Source organism: Pipistrellus kuhlii, unplaced genomic scaffold (genome assembly GCF_014108245.1).
Source record: "Pipistrellus kuhlii isolate mPipKuh1 unplaced genomic scaffold, mPipKuh1.p scaffold_m20_p_10, whole genome shotgun sequence".
Classification (NCBI taxonomy): domain Eukaryota; kingdom Metazoa; phylum Chordata; class Mammalia; order Chiroptera; family Vespertilionidae; genus Pipistrellus; species Pipistrellus kuhlii.
In genome coordinates this window covers 30,529,897-30,542,282 of record NW_023425405.1, presented here as the reverse complement: position 1 = coordinate 30,542,282, position 12,386 = coordinate 30,529,897, and the positions used below count along the sequence as shown (strand labels likewise).

Sequence of the window (12,386 nt, the reverse complement as noted above, 5' to 3'; positions counted from 1 at the left end):
ACAAGAAGAATAGTTGGATGTTATTGTAGACAGCTTTCTTATTTTGTCTAGTATTTGTATCCACAGAGACAAAGCCAATCTTCATTAAAAAATGAAACTATACAATTGCTATTGGCTGATTGTCAATTCTATTAAGTGCATTCAAATAATAGAATGGTGATGTTTAACGTGTGATTCAGATTCTTTGGATTTGGGTATTTCAGGTGGACTTGAGACACATTTTTCCGTTTTCCTGTTTTATGGTTCAGTATGTACTTGACTTCTAGTGTAGAAAAGTAGGATAGAGAGCCAAACAAAATGAATGGTAAAATAAACACCATTTTTAAAGTATTGAAGGAAACAGGTTTAGAATTCTACACGTTGTTTACATATGGCTATGTGAAATGTGCCAGCTGCATCGTTCTCTACCAAATGTTTCTACAGAGTGCATATTATAAACAGTTTCATTAACCAGAAGTTTATTTGGACCTGGATCTTGATGCAACTCCAGAGTTTTGTGCTATTCCAAAACTTGATTTTTTTTGGTAATTTTAATGATCACTGATTACCTATTTGGAAAACAATAATACCTCAACAAAAATAAGATTTCAAGAATGACAGATCTTTTTTGCAATTTTTCACCAAGTAAGTTCTATAATTTCTGAATCCTGGATTACACGGCTTGACTTTGTGTTCTATTTGATCTTTTACTGTCTGTTTGACTTTCTTAATTTATAAAGTGCCCTTTATAGAAATATTATATTAGAGTGTTGTAAGCATTAATCACCACCTTACATATTAATTACCTAAATGTTGGTATTAGTATTAATATTAATGATTTATAAATACTGAACAATAACAAAAAAGTTTTTTTATATACCTCATGACAAAAAAGCAATTTAAAATTGTTCAAGTGAATATATTTTATGGGCTGGGTAGTATTTAAAATAGGATTCCTTAAATAAAATATACTGTGTGAGGGTAAAAGATATTAACTTTAAATATATACACATTCAGATATGTGTTAAGAACTATTCAAAGGACAAAGGAAAAATACTCAAATGTGTTCTATGTTTTGTTAAGTATTCAGAATTATGGTCTATGTTTTGCCAAATTAATCATTATATTTATAGATTTTCTTTAATAAAATTGAAAATCCCAATTTTCACTTTAAAAGCGTAGATTGAAAAGCCAACATAAAATCAGATAAATTGCTGCTCTGTTTCATTGGAAATACAAGGGTGAAATTGTAGTTTCAATTTTATTTCTTTAATAACAAATGTTTAGTTAATATAAAAGTTTCACATGTATTTTTAAAACATTATAAAATTATATAAAAAGTAAGAATTTCACTTCTTGCCTTTGATCCAGAAGAAATCCGATGGAGGTCAAAGTCAGGATAAAGAAGCAGACCCTCAGCAGGAGAGTGAGCTGAGTCAGTGCCTGTCATAAAAACACACAGACCAACAAGTTTTGTAGGAGAGTCACCAAAGGTGCATTAGGATTGAAAGCTGATATGAAAAACAGCCCCAAATACACCATTTGTCACTGATATTTTCCAAAGAGGTTGACATTTTCAAAAAGAAGACATTTGGTTTCCCTAATATCATTTATATCCTTGGATCCTTGAAGAATGAATTAGACAATTTCATAATGATACCTTACTTAAGTGTTTTTTTCACTAAAATTTCTCCTTTAACATTTAACTTTTATAACTTTTTGAAGTACCAATGACCGCATATATACAGAAGTCACTTCGATTTTTGTGAATAATTACCACATTCCAATAACTATTTTTAATAAAACCAATTCCTTGTGGTTTTAAACATAAAGTTGTCTGAATACAAAATTTTTAAAGGAGAATATGTTTATGAGTGCAAACACATACATGAAGACGATTTCACACAGACACAAATCTATACATTTGAAATCTATATGTTTATATAATGTCTAAAGTATTATATTTAGAATTATAGTAATAACAAATTTGCCATAATTATAAATAAGTTATGCATTCTTTAACATTTTTACTTTATTTCTTATTTATTCATTGATGTTAGAGAGGAAGGAAAAAGAGAGAGGGAGAAAAGAAGGGAAAGGGGGGGGAGAGAGGGGGAGAGAGAGAGAGAGAGAGAGAGAGAGAGAGAGAGAGATTTGTTGTGCACTTATTTATGCATTCTTGTATGTGCCCTGACTGGTGATCAAACCCACAACCTGGTTTGATTTATTGGGATGATATTCTAACACAGTGGTCAGCAAACTGTGGCTTGTGAGCCACATGCGGCTCTTCCACAAAATACCACGTGTGGTTGCCCACATACAGTGTGATTGAAACTTCGTGGCCCATGCACAGAAGTCATGCACAAAAGTTTTCTGCTCTCAAAAAAAATTTCAATCGTTGTACAGTTGATATTAGGTTCTGTTGACTACTGAGTTTGCCGACCACTGCTCTAACTCACCAAGCTGAGCTATCAAGATAGGGCCATGAATTCTGTTTACATGTCAAAAATAATAGTAGTGTTTATGGAAGACCTACTATTTTATAGCTTCTATGCTATGTGTTTCATATACTGTAATTCTTTTTAGAGTTTCAACAACTTTTTTCATTATATCTGCTTCATATCGGGGGGGGGGGGGGGAAGCACACACTAAAACAATCTGGGACACAAAAGATTTAGTTACTTTTCCATAATCACCCAGAAATAAATGCTGCCATAAAATTCAAACTAGCCCCTCTGACACCTCCTGGATCAGAGTGTGACAATGGTAGAATACATTAGAGTAAGAAACTTAAAGGAAGCAGGGATAGAGATCTAGATTATAGTTATGTAGCTAATGCTTATGGTAAGATTAAGATGGCTCTAGACTGAAAGTGGGTCAGTAAAAGCAAGGAGTTGGACACATAGCCCCTAGATAATTTCCTATTGACTGATGGTGTTTATATTTCACCTTTATGAGAATACCAGGATGTAATATAACAGATTGGCCAAAATAGTAATCAACCATTATACAAACACCTTCTCTTTTTTTTCTTTACTGAAACAACTACAGGTAATTTCAACTCATTACTATCTAATATGCATACCTATAACTAAACTGCAACTGTTCAAATTCATTAACAATAAGCAAAAGCTACCAGTTGTGATTACTGTTCACATCCAACATCCCAGCTCCATGCTATGGTATAAATCAGCCCTATTTCCTTCGGGCCAATTTTGTGTGTGTGTGTGTGTGTGTGTGTGTGTGTGTGTGTGTGTGTGTGATTTTAGAGAGAGAGGAAAGGAGAGGGAGAGAGAGAAAGAGTAACATCTACTGGATGCTGGAATAGAACCAGCAACCTCTCCACGCACAGGACAACATCCAACCAAGTGAGCCACACCACCCAGGGCTACTGTAGGATAACTTTTAAAGTTGCTGCCTGATACTGATCATATTTGGGGACAGTACTAATAGGAGAAAGATATATTTAATTTAATAATTGATATAATATTTGTTGTACATGACATTTTAGTATGCATATTCCTTTATTATATTTCAATATAGTAGAAAAATTATAGTTTTCATTGGAACTCACAATGATCACATTTGTAAGTTCCTGGAGTATATGATTATATGCTTATAAGTAAGATAACTTTTGCTAATATTCTTTCTCTACTACTCATTTATTACATTCACTTTGTGGCTTTAAGTTATAATTGCTCATTTTGGTTCACATTTCATTTTTTTCACATTATTTCAGTTACCACCTAAAAACTTTAGGAAATTAAACTATATCCCAATGGGCTTGCACTGGAAGAAAACAATATACAGAGGATATTGACTTGAGTGGTTTTATACAGAACCTAAGCTAAACTAAATTTGTGCAAATGATACTCTCAGTCATAAGAGTACAACTAAACACATTGGTTACTTTTTCAAAGGGTCTTGTTAAAACAAGTCAACATGAAAACATTAGTTGCAAAATATCATTGCTCATAATGTTTTACATAATACAAAACAACTAAGGGAATTTGGAACTATAAAAATCTGTTTCCAAATTTACACAGGATATTCTCAGATGCCTCATTAACTTGAAATATATCATCAAATAATCTGTGTAAAACCATATCTGCAGCCTTGCTTGTGTGGCTCAGTTGGTTGGGACTCATCCGGTGCACCAAAAGCTTGCCAGTTTGATTCCCTGCTGGGGCACATGCCCAGGTAGTGGGCTTAAGCCCCAGTAGGGGGTGTGCAGGAGACAGCGATCAATGTTTTGTTCTCATATAGATGTTTCTCTCCCTAAAAATCAACAAATAATCTTATAAAAACATATCTGCAATGACATAGCTACACATGTAAAGACTGTTAAATATTCAAAAAGTTTTGGGTGTGTCTGTTATTTAAAAGGATACCATTGCCTTTATAATTTTACTTTGGAAATATATTTTGATTTCAAATGCGTATTCATGATATCACCCCATGAAGTGGACCCTGGCAGCTTAGGAATTGATTTCTCAAGCATTACTATACCAAAATCAACATAAGTCTGTGGGTCATATCACTAAACCAAACATTATATATTTAAATGTATGCATTGCATGTTTCAGAAAGAAAGGACTGTGCCTTCTACACCTTTGTGGTGGCCATCAAATTGCTTCTTTGACTCGCAGAGTTATTTATACAAAACGTGCACACATAAGACAGGGAGTATTTATCCACTCTGGTATATGCACAAATAGAAAAGGCTGCGGGACCACAGCAGGATCCCCGATTACCAGTCAGCCACAACTTTTCTCTGTGATTATTGGCTACAGCGACTCTGGAAAAAAATATTGCTGTTGGACTTTAACATCTTCGTATGCTTTTAAACATCCCTGAGACTAGAAAGGCACTATAAAATTTCGCAAATAAGCAATCTTTTTTCCTAGTTGCACAGCATGTTTTTAGCAAAGAAAAACATGTGTGGGAAACAAGCAAACACACCTTTCAGAAGTTATTTGTGTCAGGAATGAAGCTGTCTTCAACTCTAATTTCAGTTTGAAAAGGATTTTGACACTTATTTCTCTTTGTCAATAAATTGACATGAGTTTCTCATAGAGTTTTTACTGTAGTTGAAAAATCCTGTGAAAACCAGGCAATATGTTACATATTTTAGTATAAATAGTGTCTGGCCACATTTTTATGCAGGCCACACTTGCTTAGACATTCAAATCTCTTGGTGAACTTAATATTAAGGGTCTCTATTTCAAAATGTAAATGGGTAAATTCCTATTATTATTTCTATAAATTACTACAATTTATTCTGTGATTTTATTTAGTACAACTGAAGTAATTCAATAAATGCACTCAGGATACCAAGAGTTGTATACAGGGTGGGCAAAGTAGGTTAATAATAATAAGAAATAATACCATAACTAAAATCTTTTATCATAAAGAGGTGATATGCAAATTGACCCTCACTCCATAATGCAGTCACAAGATGGCTGCCCTGCCCAGCCTCTCCCCTGGCCCTACCCGATCAACCTCTCATAACCCAATTAAGGGTGGGCTGGCTAGCCAACCTCCACCCACGGCCCCCACCCAGACCAGCCATGCCCTCATGCTTTCCTGGGGCTGGGGGTACCCCAGGCAGACTGCAGGCACAACATTGGTCAGAGGCAAAAGTCCTGGCTGTCCCTGGCCTAGAGAGTCCGGAAACCTCAGCAATGACTAAAGACCAAGACCAAGTGGAAAGGTCCCTGCTGATACTTATGGCTCAAATTGCCAGGAGGAGGTGGAGCATCTTGAACCTGCAGCCCTGGTGTCTGCACACCAAGCCTTGGGGCACACCATGCTGGTGGTGCCTGAGGGTGGAATGGGGGAGGGCAGGGAGCTGGGACATGGATCTGGGAGGGGTCAAGAGTCTTTGGGAGCAGCCTGCCTGCTGAGATTGCTGTGACCCACATGCTTAGGATTAGTCAAAACCCCTGGTCCTCTGCCACTTGCCTTCCAGGTGCGGTTAGCCCTGAGCCAGCTGGCATTGTGCTCAGAGAAGAAGCTGTCACTGGGCACAGTTAAATAAGAGAAATCAAAGAGCCGAGAGTAAATATCCTCCCAGCCCCTATCTAACCCGCCTGCCCCTACCAAGGAGGGCTGGGGATGGGGGTAATGGAAAAGGGCAGCTGCTTTGTGTTTTATAATGAAAAGACTCCTGCTATAGAGAGGAAAGCTGATTCGTTTCCAGCAACACCTGGCCTGTTCCCTGCCCCAGCCCTGAAGCCTGACAGCACCTATAGGGCGAAGGTGTGTCCGCACAGCCACGCTGGCCTGGCTCCTGGAACTTGGGAGCAAGTTTGAGCTGCATTGATTTAAAAAAATAGAAGAAGCAGTAAAGGTTGAAAAACACCTCTTTGTACTCAAATGGCACTATTAAATGCATATTATAGCATCTGATTTTATCTTCTGTGTTGGTTTTGAGGCAGAGTGCAAATAGGTTCATGGGAAAAGCAGAAAAAAAACAAAGGGAAAAGGAGAAGATTCTGTCGTCCACAGCACTAAACGCTTGTGTGTGTGTGTGTGTGTGTGTGTGTGTTTGTTATTTTTCCTTCTTTTCTTCAAGTCAGTATATGTCCTTTAAATTACTTTATGGCAGTAGGTAATGAGCTAATGCTTCCTCTATTAAGAGCAAGCAGCAGTGCCTTTCATATGAGTCACATACATTTAATCCATTCAAATTGAGCATACTGAATGGAGAGAATGGTATGTGTCATTATATAAGGAACTTGACATTATGATATAATCTGGCTGAAGATCTTACTTATTTTACAATTTAGAGAATGCACACAAATGAGGCATTGAAAATGAATGTGCATGCTTAAGTGCATGTCTTTATTTTTATCCATAACGACCAAATGACTGGAGGTGCACAGATGGGTCCTGCAGCACAGATGGTCTGGGGTCTCGTGGCGCGGTGGGTCTGGGTGAGGCTGCCTGTCGTGGGCCAGGGCCAGGGAACCTGAGGCTGCATCCTCTGCCCAATGGGATTTAATGGGGGTGGGGCCTGCTGAGTCCTGGTGTCACCCAATGGGGGTGGGGCTAGCCAGACACTTCTATTATAGAGAATGGGCAAATAGCAATATTAAAATATTTCCTCTCCTTAATTAACTTTTAATGTGCACAAATTTCATGCACCAGGCCACTAGTAATAAATATAATAGTAATACAAGAACAAAATATGTGTTATGTACTCACAATTACAGACCTAATTTTCCCTGTGCTGTATTTAGATGCAGATGATCTTGCTTTTCTTCTGGTTTCATTCAACTATCTGAATTCTATATCACATATATATTTTAGTCACAGTTAGATGAACTAATGAAGATAACAAAGTAATCAGTGATAGGCTAATTATATACTACTTGAAGAGATGATTGTGAGGCCTTAGGTTAAGCCATCAATAATTCTAAATATTAGGGTAGTTTGATATCTACAGGTACATTGCTGAGAGGGATATAGTTCATGCTACCTCTAAGAAAGCTTTGCTCCTGAAATATATTCTTGGGTTCTAATTTAACCTCTTGTGAAACTAAAGGCAAATGAATCTGCTACAACATGGAATTGGCTTCATTAGTTGTAGTGCATGTGTGTATGCGGGTGCCAGCAGTAAGCCAGTATATCCCACCATTATAGTCTCATGACATTTCTGGTATCCTACAGGAAGATTTATATATATGGATTTTTATAAGCGTTTAAAGCATATTTTTTTAAAACAAGTTCAAATCACATATTTTTTTGTGTGTGAGAATGATTTATGGAGGTCTAGTATTTATTTTTGCCAACTCCAATCTATTTCCCTTTTTCTATTTATTACCATCTCAATTTTCTTCCAAATCATCCTATCCCTCCTCTCAGTCAATGAGGATCCTATGGAGCTGACCCTGTCTTCCCATTCATAGACTGAATGACAATAACCCGCACTTGACCGCATTGCCTGGTTCAGTGATACCCAGCTGACCCGAGCCTTCACATCAGACTGTAAAACTTTCACTTCTAGCATTTTTTGTGAGGCAGTGCTGAAAGCTAGAGCGACCTGGCATCCACCTTGCTACTACAAAGACTGAAAACCTGGAGGAGAATCTGCATTTTGAGAAAAGCAGAGCTGTAAGAAAAAATTAGAAGATTCCTGATGGCATTATTTGACTCAACTGAGCTGTCAAAATGCCCGAAAATGAGGTTATTTCATGAGGTATATATTTTCCTGGCAACAAAGCCAAATACACTGATTTTTTATCTTCTATGATTCTATGTTCAAGTTCACCTACTTCCAAATTAGATACCTTAGTATAATTTAAGTACCTCTTTGAACTAATGCAAATAATTTCAGGAAGAAAATAATATAAATAAATCTAGAAAACAAAACACATTTAAAAATACCTTTGTATTTATCTTTTTACAATGTATTATAAATTTTTACATACATTATGCTACTTTTGTTTTCTAAAAACTGTACACAGTGGGAGTATTTTTATGTGGCAAATACATACACACATACATACACAAAGAAATAAAAAAAACCTCCCCCGATGCCTGGTTTAGAATCCAGATTCTAACCCTGATCCTGTGCTCTGGTTATCCTGAATATTCTGAATGTTTAGAAAGGAAAAAACAAATGAAGTCAACCTACATTTAAACTTTCTAATGTCAAAGTATCAGGGTATGCTGTCATTTAAGGTAAGTAGGTTAAAATTAATATAAAGTATTTTCTCAGACATTTAATTCTAACTTCCAAAATACTTTTTTTTGTAATAGATGAGAAATCTGTTTGTGGCAAATTATTTACTCTTTATCATTTAGATCAATAACATACCATTTGATGGAAATTCTATACTGAAGCACTTTGATATAATCAATTTACATTCAGTAGTCTAGAAGAATAAATTTACCTGTTTTAATGTGAGATATTTTATCAAGAAAAATGACATAATTTTTCACACTATTTAAAATGACAACACTTACAGCTTTATTTGCAAAGGTCTCTTCATAAAAGACCAGCATCACAGCAAACTGTACAACTGTATAGATCTTCAACAGGTAAGGCGCTGGTGATGAGTAGGGAACTTCTTCCCCGGTGACCTAGGAAGACAAGAAGAAGCCTTTCATTGATATCGCTTCCTGGCTTATTCCTCTCATTTGAATTCAGACTATGAAGAGAAGATATGCAGAAAGAAAGCAAAGGTTTTGCTATCTCCCTGCTCAAAAAAATGATTCTAACATTCATTTTTATGAGATAGAAAAAAAATGTAAAAGTTAGGACACTTGTTTTTCATTTCAGCATTCTGATCCTGATTTTAGTCTGTCTTATGTAGAACAAAGTAAGAACTGATTTGGCAATACTTACTGGTGATAAACATAACAAAAATGAACACGAAAATATGAAATATGAAAATATAAATAGAAAAATATGTCCATGATTATATGTACATGAAAGTATAGCAAAAGGGAAAAATGGAAGGTGACTTTTGGGTAGTGGAAATAATTATGCCTCAAAGGGAAATGTTGCCCTATTAGAAACAACTTTCTCAAACAACTGTTTCCAAGAAACACTATGATTCTATTTTTAAATTCAGATTTAAGCAACAATATGACTTAAAAATATTAATTTAGGTTATCTTTTTAAAAAACAACAAATAGACAATAGTTAACTAGACTTTTTTGGAGCTGAAATAAGCAAAATATTTTCACATATCAAGTTAGCTCTTTTTATATAATTGACTGAATATAACCAAAGCATCTGAGAAATTTCAATATGGAATATTTCATAACTAGGTGAGAAAACAAACCTTACTTATATCAGTATATTTTTTAAAATAAGAATAACATCCATATGAAATATATTATTTCCTTGAAATACTGGCTAAATTTTATACTCATAGTTATCTTTGAAATCAATAGTTTACTATTTCGATTATTTCTATATTACTATTAATTGCAGTTATTTTCATAAGGAACAACAATATAAATCCTGAATACCTGGGAAGAAATTCCTTTTCCATGTCTATAAGAGGAATTACGGACTAAAACTGAATATTTCATTTGGTTTCCAGTTTTTAAATCTCTAGACCTTGCTTATTTTTTGTTTTAAAATGGGATTTCTGTATTTAATGTTTCTATTCTACTACAGAATGAATAATGGTGTGGTCTAATCCAATAACTACATCATCTTGGTGTGACTTTAGACCTCCCATTCTGGAGACTTCAGGTTTTCATGAACAAAATAAAGACTAGACTAATTCATCTTTAAGGATTCCTCCATCTCCAATGGTTTATGATTCTGTGGCTGAGCTGCATGGGTGTCTGAACTACACAATGTCTCCTGGCTATGGATTTGGGTAGGCTTCAAAATTGCCTCTGCTGCTCCATCCCCAATGATTTCTGGTAAGAGACAGTGTCTAAGTGGGGGAAGTCACCCTCTTACTGGCCCCTGGGTGGTGTCCACTCATTAAGTTATGCACCTCCAGGGTACATCTGTTTAAGAGAATATCTTTTTTTGTGTGTTTTTTTTTCTTCAGATTTGCATGAACTCAGCATATACACAGGCTGGCTGTAGACCTTATTATAAGAGATTAATCATCGCCATCATCAAACTCAGGAACTCTATTTACCTCAGGGATTTCTTCATTTAGTCCAAGTCTTGGTTTACCTGGTCCCCATCCTGGTCCTTTAAATATGACAGAGAACTTATTGAAGATTCCAGGTGTGGCCCAGAATTTAGTCCACATGTAAACTAAATGGTGTAACTAAAAGAATAAAAAAATAGCTTATTTAAAATAAAAATATCTTTAAAAGATTAAATAATGTACTTAATTTAATGTATTTTACATATTTAGTATGTTATATATAATTTGATTAATGTTATTTAATATGCAACTGCATTAAAATTATAATTTATTTATGTATTCTGCATACCTTTAAATTTAAATGTGTCCTTGTCAATATTTCAGAATTATACCTTGGAAATTAAAAAATAGGTCAATTATTTAGAAACTCAGCAAAGCAGAAAAAGTGAGTTAAGAGGCTTTGCTTCTAATGGGATTAACTAGAATCCTGAGTACTCAATATCCATGTCAAATGACATCTTTTCTAAAGTTTTGCTAAATGGTTATTACCTTGAACATGGAAAGATATAAAGATTGAATATATGTCACTTATTTAAAAAATCATTTATCCTACTGAGTTATAGACAAACATGTCATATTAAGGAAAAATGTTGAAAGCTATTTCTATAGCAGATCTCTAAGTATTGTATTAAATATGCTATATATATACTAATAAAAGGGTAATATGCTAATTAGACCAGGTTGACTGGATATCTTCCGGTCATCCAGTCCTCCGTCAGGACAAAGCCACATTGGCAGGAGTTGAGGCAGAGGCAGTTAGGGGCAATCAGGCCAGCAGGGGAGGGTGGTTAGGGACAATCAGGTAGGCAGGCAAAGTGGTTAGAGGCAATTAGGCAGGTGAGCGGTTAGGAGTCAGCAGTCCTGAATTGCCAGAGGGATGCTGACTAAACCAGCAGTCAGACATCCCCCAAAAGGTCCCGGATTGAAGAGGGTGCAGGCTGGGTTGAGGGATCTCCCCCTCCCATGCATGAATTCTGTGCACTGTCATCTAGTATTCTGTAATAAAATAAGGAAAAGTTTGATAACTGAGTCAAAAGTTTGCCTTGGGCTTTTAACAGGAATCCCCTGTTAAAATAACATAAATTTCACATAGAAGGATGTTAAAAGTAAGTCTATACATGGTAAGTACCCAATAAATATTAGCTATTAGGATAATTAGCTATAAAAGCCACACTTGTCATAATCCATCATAGGATTAAAAATAATCCAGAGGTTGAATATCAACTATAGACTCTAGAGATGAGTTGTATTATAAATGTAGAAATAAATTAATGTTGAAAGAAGGTTTGGCTTCATACAAATTTGTGGTCTTGCTTACATTATCTCTGTATCTCAAAGAATTCAAACTGCTAGGGTTAAAAATGGTTTTAAAAATTGATTAAATATTAAATAAGGAATCTTAAGCAATTAAGGAACCATTCAGGATTTAGTGAAGCAAATTTTGAGGAAAAAGAAAATGTTAGATGGGAACTTACCCTGGAGCTTTGCAATAATAGTAATGATGCAGAAAGTTAATGTGTTTAGAAATTATACATTAATATATACCTGTTGTGTTGTTTTTAAACCTGACTGCAATTTTATTACTATCATACTAGACATAAACCATGGGAGTGTATGGTAATGTTTTAAAATCAGAAGTACTTTCTCACTTATTTGCTACCCCATGCTCTGGAACTCTTGGGCCCCAAAGAAGAGCAAGGTGAATTGTTTATGCTGAATAATAAAGAAAAAAAAATCCCAAGGTTTTTTGTTTGTGTTTTTTCTTCTATGCTT

General features: G+C 35.3%; 1 protein-coding gene across 1 annotated transcript in view; it reads right to left on the bottom strand.

Annotated features, from left to right (window-relative positions):
- AGMO (alkylglycerol monooxygenase) overlaps positions 1–12,386 on the bottom strand; it is a 257,909-nt gene that overhangs the window by 111,781 nt on the left and 133,742 nt on the right. Inside the window, exons 9-11 of the mRNA XM_036429286.2 lie at positions 10,599–10,733; positions 8,953–9,069; positions 1,340–1,422 (exon numbers count right to left, since the gene is read on the bottom strand). Coding sequence (XP_036285179.1) covers positions 1,340–1,422; positions 8,953–9,069; positions 10,599–10,733 — 335 coding nt within the window. The remainder of the gene's footprint in view (positions 1–1,339; positions 1,423–8,952; positions 9,070–10,598; positions 10,734–12,386) is intronic.